The 16,901-nt window shown below is 35.0% G+C and overlaps 4 protein-coding genes and 1 pseudogene across 5 annotated transcripts; 4 read left to right on the top strand and 1 right to left on the bottom strand.

Annotated features, from left to right (window-relative positions):
• The first annotated feature begins 2,986 nt into the window (after positions 1–2,986).
• Positions 2,987–4,715, top strand: LOC104736534 (ubiquitin-conjugating enzyme E2 7). The gene is made up of 6 exons (XM_010456537.3): positions 2,987–3,253; positions 3,362–3,464; positions 3,806–3,903; positions 4,022–4,122; positions 4,292–4,369; positions 4,471–4,715. The coding sequence occupies exons 1-6, from the start codon at positions 3,211–3,213 to the stop codon at positions 4,546–4,548; spliced, it is 501 nt and encodes a 166-aa protein (XP_010454839.2). The 5' UTR covers positions 2,987–3,210; the 3' UTR covers positions 4,549–4,715.
• Positions 4,716–5,842: 1,127 nt separating this feature from the next.
• On the top strand, positions 5,843–8,783 carry LOC104736524 (UDP-glucuronic acid decarboxylase 3). Of its 2 annotated transcripts, XM_010456528.2 has the most exons (12): positions 5,843–6,183; positions 6,288–6,400; positions 6,747–6,833; positions 6,920–7,007; positions 7,100–7,191; positions 7,279–7,343; positions 7,433–7,521; positions 7,609–7,686; positions 7,792–7,885; positions 7,973–8,103; positions 8,192–8,232; positions 8,345–8,783. In XM_010456528.2, exons 2-12 carry the CDS (start codon positions 6,320–6,322, stop codon positions 8,525–8,527), a joined length of 1,029 nt encoding a protein of 342 aa, XP_010454830.1. In that variant the 5' UTR covers positions 5,843–6,183; positions 6,288–6,319; the 3' UTR covers positions 8,528–8,783. The 2 variants fall into 2 exon arrangements, with proteins under 2 accessions (XP_010454830.1, XP_087328012.1); XM_087471886.1 differs by lacking the exons at positions 6,288–6,400; positions 6,747–6,833; positions 6,920–7,007; positions 7,100–7,191 and having other exon boundaries at positions 6,132–6,210; positions 7,249–7,343.
• Positions 8,784–9,259: 476 nt separating this feature from the next.
• LOC104756455 (putative pumilio homolog 16 pseudogene) lies at positions 9,260–10,479 on the top strand (annotated as a pseudogene).
• A 571-nt stretch (positions 10,480–11,050) lies between these two features.
• On the bottom strand, positions 11,051–15,018 carry LOC104756444 (protein TOC75-3, chloroplastic-like). Its single transcript, XM_087471869.1, has 6 exons — positions 13,011–15,018; positions 12,650–12,871; positions 12,446–12,553; positions 12,161–12,355; positions 11,583–12,086; positions 11,051–11,491 (listed from the first exon to the last, which is right to left on the bottom strand). The coding sequence occupies exons 1-6, from the start codon at positions 14,409–14,411 to the stop codon at positions 11,252–11,254; spliced, it is 2,670 nt and encodes an 889-aa protein (XP_087327995.1). The 5' UTR covers positions 14,412–15,018; the 3' UTR covers positions 11,051–11,251.
• LOC109127065 (transcription factor JUNGBRUNNEN 1-like) lies at positions 14,598–16,133 on the top strand. The gene has a single exon (XM_087471874.1). The coding sequence runs from the start codon at positions 15,146–15,148 to the stop codon at positions 16,064–16,066; it is 921 nt and encodes a 306-aa protein (XP_087328000.1). The 5' UTR covers positions 14,598–15,145; the 3' UTR covers positions 16,067–16,133.
• Positions 16,134–16,901: the final 768 nt, after the last annotated feature.

Here is a 16,901-nt window from a genome sequence, read left to right as displayed (position 1 = left end):
CTTGCTTTTGAGGATCCAATCTTATATTGACTGATATTGTTTCCAATACATTTATTGCATTATAGATTTTCTAATTAACTACTTATGTAAACGCTTCATACGTTGATGTTGCAATAATAAGTTTTTTTTTTAAATATCTTCCGTGTAAGTGATTATGTTTGTATGCCCATGTTTTGGTCTAATATCAATAAGATTGTTTCTGTTTTTCTTTAGTTAGCTTTGAAACCAATATTGAGTTAAGCAAATAATGGATCGAATTATGGTGTTAATAAGTAATATAAATTCTTATGTATATATATTGTATATATGTGACTATAAATTTAGCTAACTAAAAAATTATGTAATATTTAAATACAATTTTGAACATAAATATATATATATATATATTTTTTATTTGTGGGAGGAATGTATGAAATTATTGGATAGAAGTTACTTTCTAAAGCTATGCTCAGTTACTGTGATCTCAATATTAGATATATTATTCATATTAATCAGAAACAAAGAAGTCACGTTCGGAGGTTTTGGTGGAGGAGTTAACCAAATCTGAATTCTGGATAACCGAAATTAATATATCTAATACTCAATGATCAATCTCGATTGCACACTCTCTCACATATTGAGATCAATGCAGCGTCCAAAGTCTAACATATGTCTCTGTTTCAAATCCAAGTATTTAGCCAACCAAAATATGAATATAAGTTTAGCCAACCAAAATAAATAAAAATATTAAAATTTAACCAAAAATAATTTCTCTTTTCAAGATAATAAGTTAGTAGGAGGAATGAATTAATGTACAATTATTAGATAGGAGTTACATTTGAGTTAAATGGAGTTACATGTCTTTAATTATAAATACATATTTTAATTTTTTATAACCTAAAATAAAAGGAATACCAAGTGGCTGAATCAAAATTCACATGATTTGGTTGTTTGTTGATATAAACTCAACACTTACACATAATATTTCAAAATAAAAAATATTACTTTTTAAGTGACAAACTAAACTAGTTTTCTTATAAAATTATATGAATTCTTCAATCTCAATAATTTTTAAAATCCCAAGGATAACTTATATTTTTTTGGTTTTCACTCATCAATTTAATCTATAGTGCTAGATTTCATACTAATGGTTTCATCTTTAGAGAATTTAGTGAAATGATATTTTTAAAATTATATTTTTTTTTATATTTAAGTTCCAGTTGAATATGTTTTGTTTTTTGGATCATTTTTTATTTTGATTAAAGACACAAAAAACTAATTGTTTAATTATGTTCTTTTTGTTTTCAAAAACCTCAAATCATAAAAAAAAAAAATATATTTTATATTGATCTCTGCAGATTTATCAATTGGATCACAAAACAAAATAGTCTTTATAAATGGATAAATGGATAATTATATTGATCTTTAAATATTATATTGATCTTTATAAATTATTAAAAATGATACATGAATATGTGAGATAACCAGAGACATAATAGATAATTACATATGGATCATTTCAACTTTATGATCTTATTGTGTGGTGAATATTGTAAGGAAGTATGAAAATAATGACTTATAAGATGTTAATATAAAATAGAAAATGGAGATAAACATTTTAAAAGATTAAAATAAATATATAAGATATACATATCATACAAACTCTAAAACTAAAATTTTACAATGATATTTGATTTGAGTTTTTATAACCCATATAACAACAATAACAAACAAAAATACAAAACAAAACAAAACAAAACAAAAAAGAGATTTGAGAGTAGTGGAAGAAGATGAGAGAATGAAAGAGTGATAGACTAAGAGAATAAGATAATGAGTATTTATAGGAAGAGAAATGATAAAAAATTATATTTAGAAAAATGAGAGTTACAATTCTAATTTATTGTTTTGTTTTAATACAATTGATTAATACAACTTAGTGGAGAAATAAAGTTAATGCATAATTTATAGGGAGAAGTTATAAAGATTTCAGTTTTATATTATGTGAGTTAAATATGAAAATTAATTGTTTTTAAATTTGTGTTTTAATATAATTTTTTTTTGTTAAAATTGTATTGCCAAGTGGACCAATAAGGAGAGACTGGAACTCTACTTTTATATACTCCCTCCATTTCAAAATATAGGATGTTTTAAGCAAAACACGCAGATTAAGAAGACTTTACTTTTAACAAGTTCAACCAATCAGAAACAATACTGCATAATATAAAATACTAAATTAATCTAAAAGTTGCATTAAAATTTGAAAGCATCTTATATTATGAAACAAAAAACTTCTCCAAAACATCCTATATTTTGAAACGGAGGGAGTATATGATTAAGACTAAACCAGGTTTAATTGGTCGGCTTTGGTCCAGTTTTTGTTGGTCACACATGAGACTTATTTAGAGGGTAAGACTAAACCAAGTTTAATTGATTGGCTTTCTTAAGAATATATATCCTCACAGAACTTAAACCACTTGTTTGATTTTATTATGAATGATAAATAAAAATATTTTTAGGCTGCTGTTAGAAGACTATTGTTAATTGTGTTTTTTGTTGTTGTTGTTGTTGTCGATGTCTTGTGATTGCTTTGCACTATTGTATATGTCGAGGCGACGATCCTTATAACATGGATTAAAGTTTTTGTTTCATTATGTACTTTTTTTTTTCATATAATAATTCTGTATTATGTATAATGGTGACGACAATATAATCAAAATGATTAACGTGTCCTTTAATTAGTCATATGGCCCTTTTATACAGAAAAGTCTGGATCACACTGACGATGGCAACTTGATTTTAATTTGATCTCAATAATACAATAAATCAAAATCAAAATCAAATATCTTAATAACGATGTCAATCTTAAATCAATACAGATTTGTTGGGTTTTTCTAGCAATTTATCTGACTAAACCGAAACTAAACCGAGAATCTCTCCAAACCAAATCAAAAATCAAACCGGTTTAGCGTCAATATTTTTTTTTTTAACTTTTAAGAGTAAACTTAACAGAAAGTAGAAGAAGGTTCTCGAAACCTTATTGGTTTAGAAATAGTAAAGTACAGAAAAGGTATGCCCGTAGCAGACCCTAGCCTCCCTTCCCCCATCATCATCATCTATGTGTTCTTCTTCTTCTTCTTCATAATAACAAAACATCAACGAAAATAAAATTCTCAGAACCTTTTTTTGTTTTGTCATATTAAAAAAATAAAAATAAAAATCTCTCGATCAGCCATGGCTTCGCAAGCTAGCCTTCTCCTTCAGAAACAACTCAAAGGTACAACAACAAAAACCAATTGAAATCAATCTCTCTTTCTCTCCTCTTGTTATTGTAATTTTATTATTTTTTATATCTAAATTCGATTTTGTTGTTGTGGTGTTTCAGATCTCTGTAAGCATCCTGTAGATGGATTCTCAGCTGGTCTCGTTGATGAAAAGAATATATTCGAATGGAGCGTTACCATTATCGGACCTCCTGATACTCTCTAGTAACGCCCTCCCTCTGCTTCCCCCTTATTTGCTTTTTAGAATTCTTGATTCATGTTTCATTGGTTTTTTAGGATTCTTGATTCATGTGTTATTGTTGTCTTGAGATTTGAACATTATAGATCACAGAATTGTATTGGATTTTTTTTTTTTTTTTTTTTTTTAATTTTAATTCTTGATTTAGGTTTGTTCTTGTATAGTTTGATTCAATGATCTTTGTAAATCAAATTGCTTCTCAATTGGATTATATTGGATACAGATTTAGAAGCCTTGTCTGCAATGTTCTTTGTTCAAGATTTGCTTGTGCATATATATTGGTTTTTAGAACTTTGTGTTATTGCAGTGAAGGAGGATTCTTTAACGCAATCATGACCTTCCCTCAAAACTATCCCAATAGCCCGCCTACAGTGAGGTTTACTTCGGATATGTGGCATCCTAACGGTTAGTGTTTGTTCTCTCTGTAATTGGGGAAAGGATTCAAAGTAAATATATGATGAATAGAATATGTCTTAGTAGTACTTTGCCTTGAATGCGTTTCTTTTATATCTCTATGCTGCAGTTTATTCTGATGGTCGTGTTTGCATATCTATTCTTCATCCTCCTGGTGATGATCCTAGCGGTTATGAGCTTGCAAGCGAGCGTTGGACCCCTGTTCATACTGTATGTTTTAAAACTTTTTTTTTTTTGAGTTTGTTTGTTTCCATTACATGTCAGTGTTTTCCTTCAGAGTAGCAGATTCAGTTGCTATACTTTAATGGATCACTAGGTGATTTATTTAATGTCTCACATTCATTCTTATGCCACGGCGATAAAAATTGTGGTGTTTCAGGTTGAAAGTATTATGTTGAGTATCATATCAATGCTTTCTGGTCCTAATGATGAGTCTCCAGCTAACGTTGAAGCTGCTGTGAGTATTTCAGTCGCTCATCAGATCTAATGCACATAGCTTGCAATAAAGAGCAGAACATGCTTATGAATTTTTGTGTGTGTGTTTTTTCTCTTGTGTAGAAAGAATGGAGAGACAAGAGAGACGAGTTCAAGAAGAAAGTGAGCCGCTGTGTCAGAAAGTCTCAAGAAATGTTTTGAATCAGCTTCAAAACTGTCCACAAAGGCAAAACTTGTTATAACTCGGTTTACATCTCTTTTTTGTCACGTTCGAGAACTAGAGCGTTCTGAAAAGTGTTTGGTTGAGAAAAAAAGTGTTGTTCTTGAGAAACTGGCATTAAAATTATAAATTTCATTCGTTTAGAACTCTGGCTTCGTTGCTCTCTGATTTTGCACTGCTTACACTTCACAGTTTGTTCGTTTGTGCCATTGTGCTTGGAACGGCATCGTTTCCCTTATCATAGCTGCTTATATGCATTGTAACTTGCAAAGTTGTTGTCGTCATCACAACATGCATGCAGTTCCGATCCAAAGTATAAAAAATGCGTCATGTCATCTTCAATGTGAGTAGATTTAGGCCAAATTTCATTGGAAAGCAAAATGGGAGATTCTTAACCATCATAACAATCAGTCCATTTCAATGTCATTTGAATGGATTTGAGCCAAATTTCCTTGCAAAGGAGTACATCCTGAAGTCCTCTAAAACTCACAATATACCATCTAAAGAGTACTAGCTAGATCATTGTAAAAACAAAAGGTGAGAAGTTATCGGGTTGGAACATCTAGGATGAGCTATCAAAACTCTTTACAATAATGCAATGCTTGATTCAGAAAGTTGAGAGAACCGGAGATCTTCATTTTCGTGGAAGAAGAAGTAACTAAAAACTTAAACAATCAACAGTTTAAAGAAATATATCCCATTCATTTACAAAAGAAGTATATCTTCTTCTTTCTTCGGTCAATAGAACCAGTGAAATTAACAATGATCGGATATAGGTTGTAAAACTGAAAAATCATGTGCTTTTTGGGTTGATAAAACGTAAGTCATACTCTAAAGTTTTGGTTGGTGTTAACCAAAAGTAAGTCTTACTCAACTGAACAAATGTGTTTGTTTGATAAGATAGATATATCTTAATTAATTAGTTGATGTCCTTACAAATCTTGTAAATTAAGTGACTAGAATAACTAATCATTTGTAAGTGACTAGAATAACTAATCATTTGTAATGTTCTTTTGAAGACAATGTAAAATTAAAACATAAGATGGTGGATTTTGTGGATGGGTAGATGATAATAAGTTTGTAGACGAGTGTGGATGATGAAGGATTAAGGGATTAGATCATAGATGGTGGACGATACATGGTAGGAGGATGGTAGGATGGTGAATGATTGATTTGTGTGAACAAAGTGATTGACAAGTTGTTGGCTTGTTTTTTGTATAATGTAAAATAGTGTCGTCTTCGAGTTATATATAAGCAATTCGTAGATAAAATTACATATGTAAACAGTAAAAAACATACCAAAAAGATTTTCGAACTAGAGAAAAAAAAAGTAAATAAAAATTGACACGTCAGAAATGTTAGGTCAAACGTTGACGTGATTTAGTAGCTAACGTCAAATATTTTGCTATTTTAAATTGTTGTTGTCAACAAAAAAAAAAAAAAACTGTTTTTGTAATTTTCTTTGTTAATTAAAGAAAAAAGAAGTTAAATTTTTTGTTAATTGGTTAGATGAAGTTGAGAGACACCTAGAGGACTATAAGTAGACGATCTCTTTGTATCTCTTTTATTCACATATCTAAAATCCTTGTCTTCTTCGATTCAACGAAGCTTCTCTGGTAAAATCCTGATCTTTTTCTTATAAAGTTTCGTTTTTCTTTTACTGTTTATGTTAATCTCAATCTCAATTAATGCGTTTTGGTAAAAAAAAAAAAAAACACAGGATTGAGATCTCTCTCTCTAAACTCTAAAGCAATGGCGGCGACAAGTGAGAAACAGAACAGCACAAAGCCTCCTCCTTCTCCTTCTCCTCTCCGCAATTCCAAGTTCTTTCAGGTACCAAAAGTTTCTGTAATGATTTCAATTTTGAGATTTAAGATGCGATCCCCCTCGAATTGCATTGTTTTAGTTGTGTTGTGTCACAATGATCTTATGTAATAGAACTTTGATCTCTTTGGCATTGGAAATGAAGATACTTTGAACTCCAATCCTTTGTTTTATGTCACTTAGATCTGACCCTTTTTTTTTTGCTGGCTACATTTTGGGATGACACTGGATCATTTTAGTTTGTTTTACAGAATCAGATCTTGTCGGGGTTTATTAGTTTGATCTGATTGGCTGTGATTGGAGGGTTTTATATGAGTTTAAAGTTGCTTACTTTTGTTGTTGTTGTTTTGTCTAGTCCAATATGAGGATCTTGATTTCTGGTGGAGCTGGTTTCATCGGTTCTCACTTGGTTGATAAGCTCATGGAAAATGAGAAGAATGAGGTCTGTATATACTTCTACCGCTCAACAAAACTTGAGATGCTTTTTTTTGTTTCCTCAAGTTTAATTGTTTCGTTTTGATTCTCCAGGTGATTGTTGCTGATAACTATTTCACTGGATCAAAAGAAAACCTCAAGAAGTGGATTGGTCACCCAAGGTTTGAGCTTATTCGTCACGGTATGGTCTTCAGACTCTCAGTGGATTATTATATAGTTTATGTCAACATGAGTTGACATCATCATCTCTATTTGGTTTTGTGGTTTTTACAGATGTTACAGAGCCTTTGTTGATCGAAGTTGATCGGATTTACCATCTTGCTTGTCCTGCCTCTCCTATCTTCTACAAGTACAACCCTGTTAAGGTTTGTGTAGGATAAATGTTTTTATATCACTTTTATAGAATCAGAAGGAACCTTTAGTTTTATAATATGTAATCTGTTGTTTTGCAGACAATCAAGACCAATGTGATCGGTACACTGAACATGCTCGGTCTTGCCAAGCGTGTTGGAGCAAGGTTCAATACATATTGCTCCCTATTTCTAGTTTACGTCCTTCTTCTTAATCCGTCAGCTTTGTATCTAATATTTGTTCTTATTTAAACAGAATTTTGCTCACCTCAACCTCTGAAGTGTATGGAGATCCTCTTATCCACCCTCAACCTGAGAGCTACTGGGGCAATGTCAACCCAATTGGTAACTTTCAAAATGTTCTCATCTTATATCAGGAATCTTCTTGCAATACAGCTTTTGTAAACTTGACCTGGTTGCTGTTATGAAAAGGGGTTCGGAGTTGCTATGATGAAGGCAAGCGTGTAGCAGAGACCTTGATGTTTGACTACCACAGACAACACGGCATTGGTTAGTTTGTGTTCTTTCAAACTCACTTCATCAAACTCACTTCATCACTCTTTCTTTATCCAATGATTCCTTTAACATTCTCATTGTCCCGTTCGTTATTTGTAGAAATCCGCATTGCTAGAATCTTCAATACGTATGGTCCTCGTATGAACATTGATGATGGACGTGTCGTGAGCAACTTCATTGCTCAAGCACTCAGGTAAAGTATTTGCTCTCTCAACTCATCGAACCCCACTTTTTAAAAAAATTTCATCTCTGCTTAGTTGTTTCCTTGAATGTGTTGTAGGGGTGAGGCATTAACTGTTCAGAAACCGGGGACACAGACCCGCAGTTTCTGTTATGTATCCGACATGGTGGATGGACTTATCCGTCTTATGGAAGGTGATGATACTGGTCCTATCAACATCGGTAACCCAGGTCCGCCTTTCCATTCCAACCTTTAACTTTAACCCCTATAACTAGAGTGAGCAACTCTAATCTAAAACTACAAAGCTCTGTTTCTCAGGTGAATTTACAATGGTGGAACTTGCTGAGACAGTTAAGGAGGTATGAGTCGGTTTACTCTTAAGAGATATGATAAATCTTGCATTTGTTTCATGTTTTAGTCCCTTAATGTTTTGTTTTGTTTTGTTTTGTTTTTTTTTTATATGAAACACAGCTTATAAACCCAAGCATAGAGATAAAGATGGTGGAGAACACACCAGACGATCCAAGACAGAGGAAACCAGACATTAGTAAGGCCAAAGAAGTGTTGGGTTGGGAGCCAAAGGTGAAGCTCAGAGAAGGACTTCCCCTCATGGAAGAAGATTTCCGACTAAGGCTTAACGTCCCCAAAAACTAAAACGCAAACACACAGACGCGGTTTTGAGTTCACTGAGTTGTCGTCAGCTGTTGAGTTATATATATGGTGATGTTATTATATACTACAAAGTGGTGGTGGTTTGGTTTTCATGTTGTTATTCATATTGCTTTTGTTCGTAGAGAAATAAGTTTGGTAAAGGGTCTTTTTGTGAAGACTCTTTCTTGTTTTTTTCTCAATATATTTGTGGTTCTGGTTTATCGATTTACAGCTTTAATGAATTTTTTTTTCACATTTATTTTCAGACGGTATTATAATGTTTTTGATCGTCAGATACACCGACTAAAATATATAACCAAACAGATTATTTTACGTATAAGTTGTAACCATCGTTGGTGTGTCATTATCTAAGATTCTGAATTATAAATTTGTAATTAAGTATTATGTTGATTAAAAATTTCATCATTAAAATTGTTTAAAGTAATTTTAGATTGAAGAAATCTGAACACGCAATCAGTATTTAGTTAGACGTAAAAAAAAATAAAAAAGGTAAAAAGAAAACTATCTTTTTTTTGTCAACGGTAAAAAGGAAACTCTAGCGATGTTGTTAGATAGATTTCCAATTTCTTTTGGGAGAAGTAACAGCCTACGTGAATCATGTTTTGAGTAGGAAAAGGAAAACCAAAACCTCTCGGACTTGTATTATATATATATACCTATCATAACGATTCAGAACACTCAAATCTTTAGCATTCTCAAAAATCACAACAAAACCCTAATCATCTCCGAGAGTTGTTCAATTCCACAGATCGAACGTAATACAATGGCAAACACCAGTCCCTTTTCCATGTCGACAATGTTTGATGCTTTACCAGACCTCTGTTTTCCCCCCGCAAGACACATCATGAATGCGGAGCCTCCGATTCGTCGTCCTCCTCCTCCTCCTCCTTTTTCACGTGGCGGCGGAGATTCCTTATTCTGCCGGGACTCGGAGATCACGGAGGGTTTAGCACCTGAGATATTGGAGATTGCCACTTTTCAATGGATCTTTAACCTAATGACTAGAAGCGATGACGAGGTGCCTCACTTTAAAGACGTGATCTCAGTGTTCGACATATTAAAGCTTCAACGGATGGTGTATACGCTGACTTCAGACTCTGATTTCTTCATGGAGATCGCAAGAGACCATAACGGCTCCAAAAACATACAGAGACTCATGGGGAGATCCGCATACATGGACGGTCTCTTCTGCGGAGCTATCGCGCGCCTCTTCCTCCAGGTCATGACAGACAAGCACGCGTCCTACGTGGGGATACAGGGAACTAGAGTTTTCAAACAGAACAAGAAGGAGCCACTGTACGAGCTCATTCTCGAGTATGCGCTTTACCTAGCGCGTGACCAACACGGTTGCATCGCTCTCAACGAAGTCATAACCGACTTGGACCATCCTGACTACACAAACCAGCTCCTAGACCTAGTTGCGAACAACGCTGTTTGGCTAAGCAACGATCCTTATGGGAACTTTGTGATCCAACACTTGCTTAAACTGAAGGACAGGCGTTGCACGCGTAACATCGCTGTTAATCTACGAGGCCACTACGTTGATCTCTCGTTTAAGAAGTTTGGAAGCTACATCGTGGAGAGGCTTTTGAAAGCGGGGGGCTCGGTAATGGAAGAGGTGGTTATAGATCTTGTGAAGGGCGAGGGAGAGAGGTTGATGAGGCTGGCGAGGAGTGAGTATGGGAATTTTGTGGTGAGGAAGGCACTGGGAGTCACGAATAACTGTATGACGGCTGATCTGTTTAACGGTTTGGTGAACAAGCTAATCCCTTTTCGCCATCTCTTGCCTAGGTCTCCTGGAAGAAACATTGCAACCATCTTGGACTCTGTTTTGATATCATCCTACTAGCTTTATCCCAAGCTAGTGGTTACTTTAACGTTTGAAGTGTTCATTTGTTTTCTTGTCAACCGGGTTTTAGGTGTTCTATTTTTAGATTTTTTTTTGGGGTTTTTATTATATATATTTTTTTAATTTTTAATAAAAGGATTTTAGTGAAATTTAGTTAGTAGGACAAGTTTGTCGATTTATTTTGGTGTAATGATCTAAATTCAATTGAAACTTTAAATATTGCATATATATGTTTTTGTTACAGGTTCATTGAAAAAGTAGTTTATCTTAATTCTGTGTAACGTAATTTTGATTTTAAATCATAACAAATATGTTTGTTTGGCGAATAGATGAACAAGTTACAGATTTTTCATTTTATTTCAATTTGATCAAATCTCAAACATATGTGCTAATTAGAAATATTCCCTATATATTAAAAGAAAAGCATTCTCTAAAAAATGCTGACGTGTCGTCGCTAGAGAGTTTCGTCTCCAATTTATTATTTGCCCTACATATTCTATAATATTACATATGTTTTTGTTACAGGTTAATTGAAAAAAGTAGTCTATCTTAACTCTATGTAACGTAATTTAGTTGTTTAGATCATAACAAATATGTTAGTTTGGCGAATAGACGAACAAGTTACAGATTTTTTATTTTATTTCAATATGATCAAATCTCAAACATATGTGCTAAATAGGAATTTATACGATACGATCAGGTATATAGAAATTCTGGATTCGTTAAATAGAAAAGCTTCACAATTGACAATCAATAATTTACATAACCAAATGATCTAAAAGTTAAATATTCAAAGAATATATAGACTTAAGACTTGTAAAGACCCTCTATCTTTTGCAAGACGTCAAACTTAATCCTTAATATCTCTCTCCGAACTGGAGAGACAGAGCACCGGTTCCACAATTGTGATCTACAACATATTCAGCTCGTATCTGACCGAGTTTCACACCCACACCATACGATGAACCATGTCCCATTCTCTTGTACACGGCCGTGGGATTACCTTTCACATCTTTTGAGCTTCCCAAGTCGTTTCCATGCTCAGCAAACGCATACACATGTGTGTTCTTCACAGGTACTCTAATCTCAGCACTTACCTATACAATTGTAACACCACAAATAAAAACACCATCAGAATTAGGTTTTATAAAACGATCTTGTATATGAGTTTTGTTATATCATCTATACCTCGAGAATGTTTCTAGCTGCACCAAGCTCTCCCATGGTATAACCTCGAACAGATTTAGGTCCTCCAAGAGCAAAAGCATCATAGCTTGGAAGATCGCCTACACAGCCACCATAATGGCTATGGAGGACAAGAACTGGTGGTTCCGGTTTACCTGGTCCTTCTTCTACTTGCATCAGCTGAATGAACTTTGTTAAGGTTAGTTGGTGACGGTTGAAGAGTGGGAACTTGCTTCCTATACCCAAGCCTTGATCCACTTGAAAGATGTTTCTATCTCCAACAATAGCACCGTTCACAAACTTGGTGGTGTCTCGGGTTATGTTGCCTTGTAGAAAGGCTACACGATCAGTACCGGTACCACTGAGAGTTGTTGGAGGTCCGTCAACATTGATTGCTCCATTAGGCAATAACACCAGACCATTTGAAGCGATTTGTTTGTTTTCATCTCTGGTTGTTATCTCTTCCAACACAAGTCCATATGTAAGTTTACTCTGACGTGTGAAGTCCTGCGCGTCAAAATTTGGTTAGGTTTACTTGTGTGAGAAGAAAACAAGTTAATCATAGGGGGCTTGGTTATTACCTCAGTTATAGTAGCTTTCCCACCAGCTCGATCCACCAAGATTGGAGCCACTCCTTCCTCAAAGCCAGGTCCTCCAGTGAACACTGGGCTAAGTTTACTGGTGTTGAAGAAGCTTGTTTTGAAAGTACGGTTTCTAGGATTGGAAACACCGTCAAGATATGGATGTACATACTCAAACTGAAACGAAAGATCATCCTGCGCAGCAAACCAAGTGGTATATGAAGATGTTATCAAACTAATGTTCGAACCAGATATGTATCAGAATCATATGGAAACCAAGTGTACTTCAGGATTCAAAAGGTTGCTAGTGGACACTGAACCCATGATAGATCGATTAAGGCCCTTAATGTTTTTATGTTCGAAAGAAACAGTCCCGCCTGGCTGAAGCGAAGCCTAATAACGCAAGATAATTTAAAACAATGGACATATAGCAAATTTAGTGGAGATGTTAAAACTTAAAAAGTTCCAATGTTTAGTAGCAGGACATACCAATGAAGGATATCCTTGGGGTCCAGGAACAATATCCCAGTCTGTAGTTACGTCTACTGATCTCTGATCTTGCTCCTTAAGCTTGATCTCAAGAATTAAACCTCCTTCATTTTTCTCATCTGGAATTGGAATTATCTCTGTATTAGAGAACAAGCCTAAAGAGTGAATGTTCTGCACAGCTTGGTTCGCAACTTCCATGTTGAACACATGACCTGGACGTAGCTGTTAACCCAAAAAAACATATATTAGTCCAAGTTTATCATCTGAAACCTCTAAATACGTTTTAAGTGGTTTAGTACATGATCCATAATCACAATCACATCAATGGTGAACACATTGAGCTGGACCGAGATACATTTACCTGTTTGGTAATTTGCCTCCGCACGACAGGGATCTGTGTGTGACCTTCAACTACATTTCCAAGCTTATCATAAAACTGAATAACCAACTTTGTTATATCTCCTTCCACAACTTCAAGAACGAGTTCCTTACTGTTCAAGTATCCAATATTCATATTAGCACACACATACCCTTTGTCTTGGTACCATTTAAGAGCTCGATCTTTAACCTTCTGCAAAAACCTCGAACTTAAACTCCTTTGATCCCTTAACATATGCATCACCTCTCGCTGAACCGATCCAGGCAACAAACAAGGTCTTGCCTTCTCAATCCTCCGCTTGTAATCTTTCTCTTGATTCCTCAAATGCTCAATCATCTCTTTCTCTGTCATGTCTTGATCAATCTTTACCGGCTTAAGTTGTGCCATTAGCCCTACGTTGATGCATCGAACCCTCTCCGTGGCTGGCCACCTGCTCTCCACGAAAGAGAATGTAACGCCTAGGGTTCCGTCAGGATTCGTCTTCCCTTCGAAATCGATTTTATCAAAGAAACCACAAGTAGCTAGGGTTTCTAACTCGCTCTGCAACTGAGCTTTTGTGTAGACTCCACCTGGCTGAATCGATACAACATCGAAGAAAGAATCCTCTGTTTCGACTTTGTCCTTACTCCGTCGATCAAAGAAGATTATATCTGAGATTTTGTACCTTTTCAAACCACTTAGCTTGTTCAACTGTACAACAATGTTCGCCGGTAAACCGTGAGAATCCCATTCAGGTGACGTTTCTTCGTCAGCTACGGCCACTGGTGCCAAGAAAAACAAATCCCTCCAAAATCCGCCATCTCCGCCTCCGCCTCCTCCTCCAAATCCACCACCTCCTCCGCCACGGCCACCGCCTTTTAGAATCGAAAGAAGAGAAAAGAGTCGTGGAAGAAACAGAGACGCGGCGGAGGAAACAGAGGTGACGACGAGAGATTTCGCAAGTGACTTACGGAGATTACCGTTAGAAGAACGCTTCGGCTTACCGGAAGAATCGACAGCAAAAGATCTCGCCAATGAGTTAAGCTGAGTATTGTTGGAGGAAGGCTCAATCCTCTGATTACGTGAGCTTTTTGAGGAGCAAGTTAAGGATGGGAGGCGAGGGGGAGGTGAGTTGAAGCGGAGTTCGCGAGAAGAGTATAGAGATGAATATTGACGGCGAGAGGAGAGATAAGAAGAAGCGGTGGTGTAAGTTATCGGCGCCGCGATAAGCTGGCCGTTGATGGCGAATGTGGGCATGACGAGGAGGAGGAGCAAAAAGGTTTCTTGTTTTTCTTGACTTGCGGACCAAGCTAGAGAGAGAGAGACTTTTTGGTCTTTTAAAGGAGAGTTGTATTTAATTGTAGTATATTTTATTAGACCATACATAAAAGTAATTTGGGCCATATTGTTTTACAAATGGGCCTGGGTTGAATTTTGTTTTAAACCGACACCACTCCGGTATGAATCGGATATGTTAGTAGTTTCAGACTTTCAGTTATTTAACTTTCATTTCATCCGTATACGGAGTATGAAATATTCAATTACAAATTTGCATAGCAAACCTAAAATATAACATTTTTACCATTTCTTTTTTTTTTTCTTTTTCTTTTTAAAAAACAGAGGTATACAAACTGCATTGTAGGGAACTTCTTCAACTAAAACAGAGGGTAACTAATTTGGATTTATTATAGGAAACACTAATTATTTAACTTTTTGTGACAAATACTAAATTTCATTGGTTACAAAGTTCATCAGATATATGTTGTTTTCATGTGTTTATTTAATTATTTAGAGTATAACAATTATTTCTGTTTTCTAACCAGACTAACAAATAAAATTGTATTTGGTTTTAAGAAATAATATTTTACATGAGTTTAATGCAAAAAAATCATTAAAAACTATAGAAATTACTGCAAATAAAATTAAAACGAACTTATTTATTTGTTGTAGCATCTTAAAACTGAATATTTAAGAAGAATTTCGTATATATCTTAATTTAAAAAAAAAAAAATACAATTTATATTACTGATAAAAGCAATATTAGGATATATATACAAAACCTTAAAACAATATTAAGATCAACAATCACAGAAGAAAAAAATCGGTTTTACCTAAGCTTACCTTGAGATAACCATAGAATGACAACGGAGAACGACTACTACGAAGAGGATGAAGGACTTCACTTTGATCCCACGGAGCCAGAAGTCATCAACTCTTATCTTATACCAATGCTAAGAGATGAGCCCATGGAAGACTTTATAGTGGTGAAAGATGTTTATGCCAAGGAGCCATGGTTGTTGGACCACATCAACCATCCTTTTCTCAAGGAAGATGAATGGTATTATGTCACTCCAAAGACTCAGATCTCTAAAGAGAAGGTTGGTTGTGGTAAGTACTCCAAGCGGAAGATCATCGGAGACGGCATTGACCGTGGGAACTGGAATGCGAATGGGAAAAAAGATATCATTGATGAGGATACAGGGAAGGTCATAGGGGTAAAGCAAAACTTTACTTATCATAGCGCCAGCAAGAACAAGAACAAGAAGCAGAAGAGAGGAGACGTCGGTAGTGTTTCTGTTGATGTTCCAAGGAACGAAAGCTGGATTATGGACGAGTTTAGGCTACCTACTTCCAAAGATAACGATACGTTCCAAGGGAGAGTCATCTGCAAGATTCACAAGAAAAAGTGGTCGGAGAAGGAGAAGAAGAAGGAGAAGAAGAAAGAGGAGAAGGAGAAGGAGAAGGAGAATGATCATCATGAGGAAGATAAGCTTGATCAGGAGCTAGTCGTCCCGTGCAAGATTCACAAGAAAAGGAATTCCAAGAAGAAGAAGGAGAAGGATTCATACGAAGAAGCTTCCACTTCTACTAATCATTATCAGCATGATGAGACTTCTTCTTCATCTTTCTGGGAGCAGCAGAAAAAAGAGGCACTCGGAGGAGAGAAGGTGGATGAGCAGGTTCAAGGCATGGAGACTGAAACGTTTGAAGATATGATCGAAGAGTTGCTGGGCAGTGAAAATATCTGTGATCAGGACTTGTTTTCGATACCCTGGTGAAGATTTCTATATATTGTAGATTATTTCTTTCTTTTTTTTTAGCAAGTGTGTTATGAGAGCGATGACTGCTACTAGTTAATGTTAGGTTTAGGTATGGTAGCTAAAGGTTTTTTTAGTTTTGGATTTCTCTTGGAGAAATATGGTGTTTTAATCATCCGATTTGTACACATTTTTTTCATTCAATAAAAATATACATTCTTTTACTAACAAAAATAGAGAAGTTATAGTGTAAGCAAATCTGTCAAGTATTATTTCTCAATGAAGAGAACCACGTTTTCGTCGAAGTGATCGGAATTAGGCTACTCGGCTCCAAATAAGAAACCAAATTCATTAAAGCCTAATAATAATCGTGACAAATTGTTGAGAATCATAGCAAAGATGTATGATCTCTTATTTCTTTTATCTCTTTGTTTGTTCTATTTTGCTTTAGTTTTTTTTTTTGGGTTCAATTCTCTGCCTATTATTCATCACACTTCTCTGTTTTCTAGCTCAAAGACTATGAACCGACAGTTTGTCCCAAAAAAAAAAAAAAAAAAAAAAAACTTTGAACCGACTTCGTGTTCTCATAAATTCAACCGTCAAAACGAAAGCTTAACGTTACATGCTTACATGCACATGCACCAGAACTCCTGTGTAAGTTTAAGATTATAGTAAGAAATACGTAACTATAATGTTACGCTTAGCTTAGAACCTTTCATGAATAAATCATACCGTTCTTGATCAGAAGCATTCGATCGCAGTCCCTTGAATATCAAGAATACTTCTCAGCAAAGATACTACGGAGGCCACTACAATGAAATTATATACGGCATCCAAAAATAGATTAAAAAAAAAG

Source organism: Camelina sativa, chromosome 2, assembly GCF_030686135.1.
Source record: "Camelina sativa cultivar CO46 ecotype springtype chromosome 2, ASM3068613v1".
Lineage (NCBI taxonomy): Eukaryota > Viridiplantae > Streptophyta > Magnoliopsida > Brassicales > Brassicaceae > Camelina > Camelina sativa.
Note: the sequence above shows the minus strand (reverse complement) of the source record. Positions and strands in the feature narration are given on the sequence as shown.

What these genes read in the sequence shown, in the direction of transcription:
- LOC104736534 (XM_010456537.3), top strand. Translation starts at nt 3,211, where the DNA reads ATGGCTTCGCAAGCTAGCCTTCTCCTTCAGAAACAACTCAAAG. An exon ending in CCTTCAGAAACAACTCAAAG is followed by an intron (nt 3,254 to 3,361) that starts GTACAACAACAA and finishes GTGGTGTTTCAG; the next exon opens with ATCTCTGTAAGCATCCTGTA. An exon ending in GGATATGTGGCATCCTAACG is followed by an intron (nt 3,904 to 4,021) that starts GTTAGTGTTTGT and finishes TCTATGCTGCAG; the next exon opens with TTTATTCTGATGGTCGTGTT.
- LOC104736524 (XM_010456528.2), top strand. Translation starts at nt 6,320, where the DNA reads ATGGCGGCGACAAGTGAGAAACAGAACAGCACAAAGCCTCCTCCTTCT. An exon ending in GTTTGAGCTTATTCGTCACG is followed by an intron (nt 7,008 to 7,099) that starts GTATGGTCTTCA and finishes TGGTTTTTACAG; the next exon opens with ATGTTACAGAGCCTTTGTTG. An exon ending in GGGCAATGTCAACCCAATTG is followed by an intron (nt 7,522 to 7,608) that starts GTAACTTTCAAA and finishes TGTTATGAAAAG; the next exon opens with GGGTTCGGAGTTGCTATGAT.
- LOC104756444 (XM_087471869.1), bottom strand. Translation starts at nt 14,411, where the DNA reads ATGGCCCAAATTACTTTTATGTATGGTCTAATAAAATATACTACAATT. An exon ending in GCAACCTTTTGAATCCTGAA is followed by an intron (nt 12,356 to 12,445) that starts GTACACTTGGTT and finishes TTTGCTGCGCAG; the next exon opens with GATGATCTTTCGTTTCAGTT. An exon ending in CAGCTAGAAACATTCTCGAG is followed by an intron (nt 11,492 to 11,582) that starts GTATAGATGATA and finishes ACAATTGTATAG; the next exon opens with GTAAGTGCTGAGATTAGAGT.
- LOC109127065 (XM_087471874.1), top strand. Translation starts at nt 15,146, where the DNA reads ATGACAACGGAGAACGACTACTACGAAGAGGATGAAGGACTTCACTTT.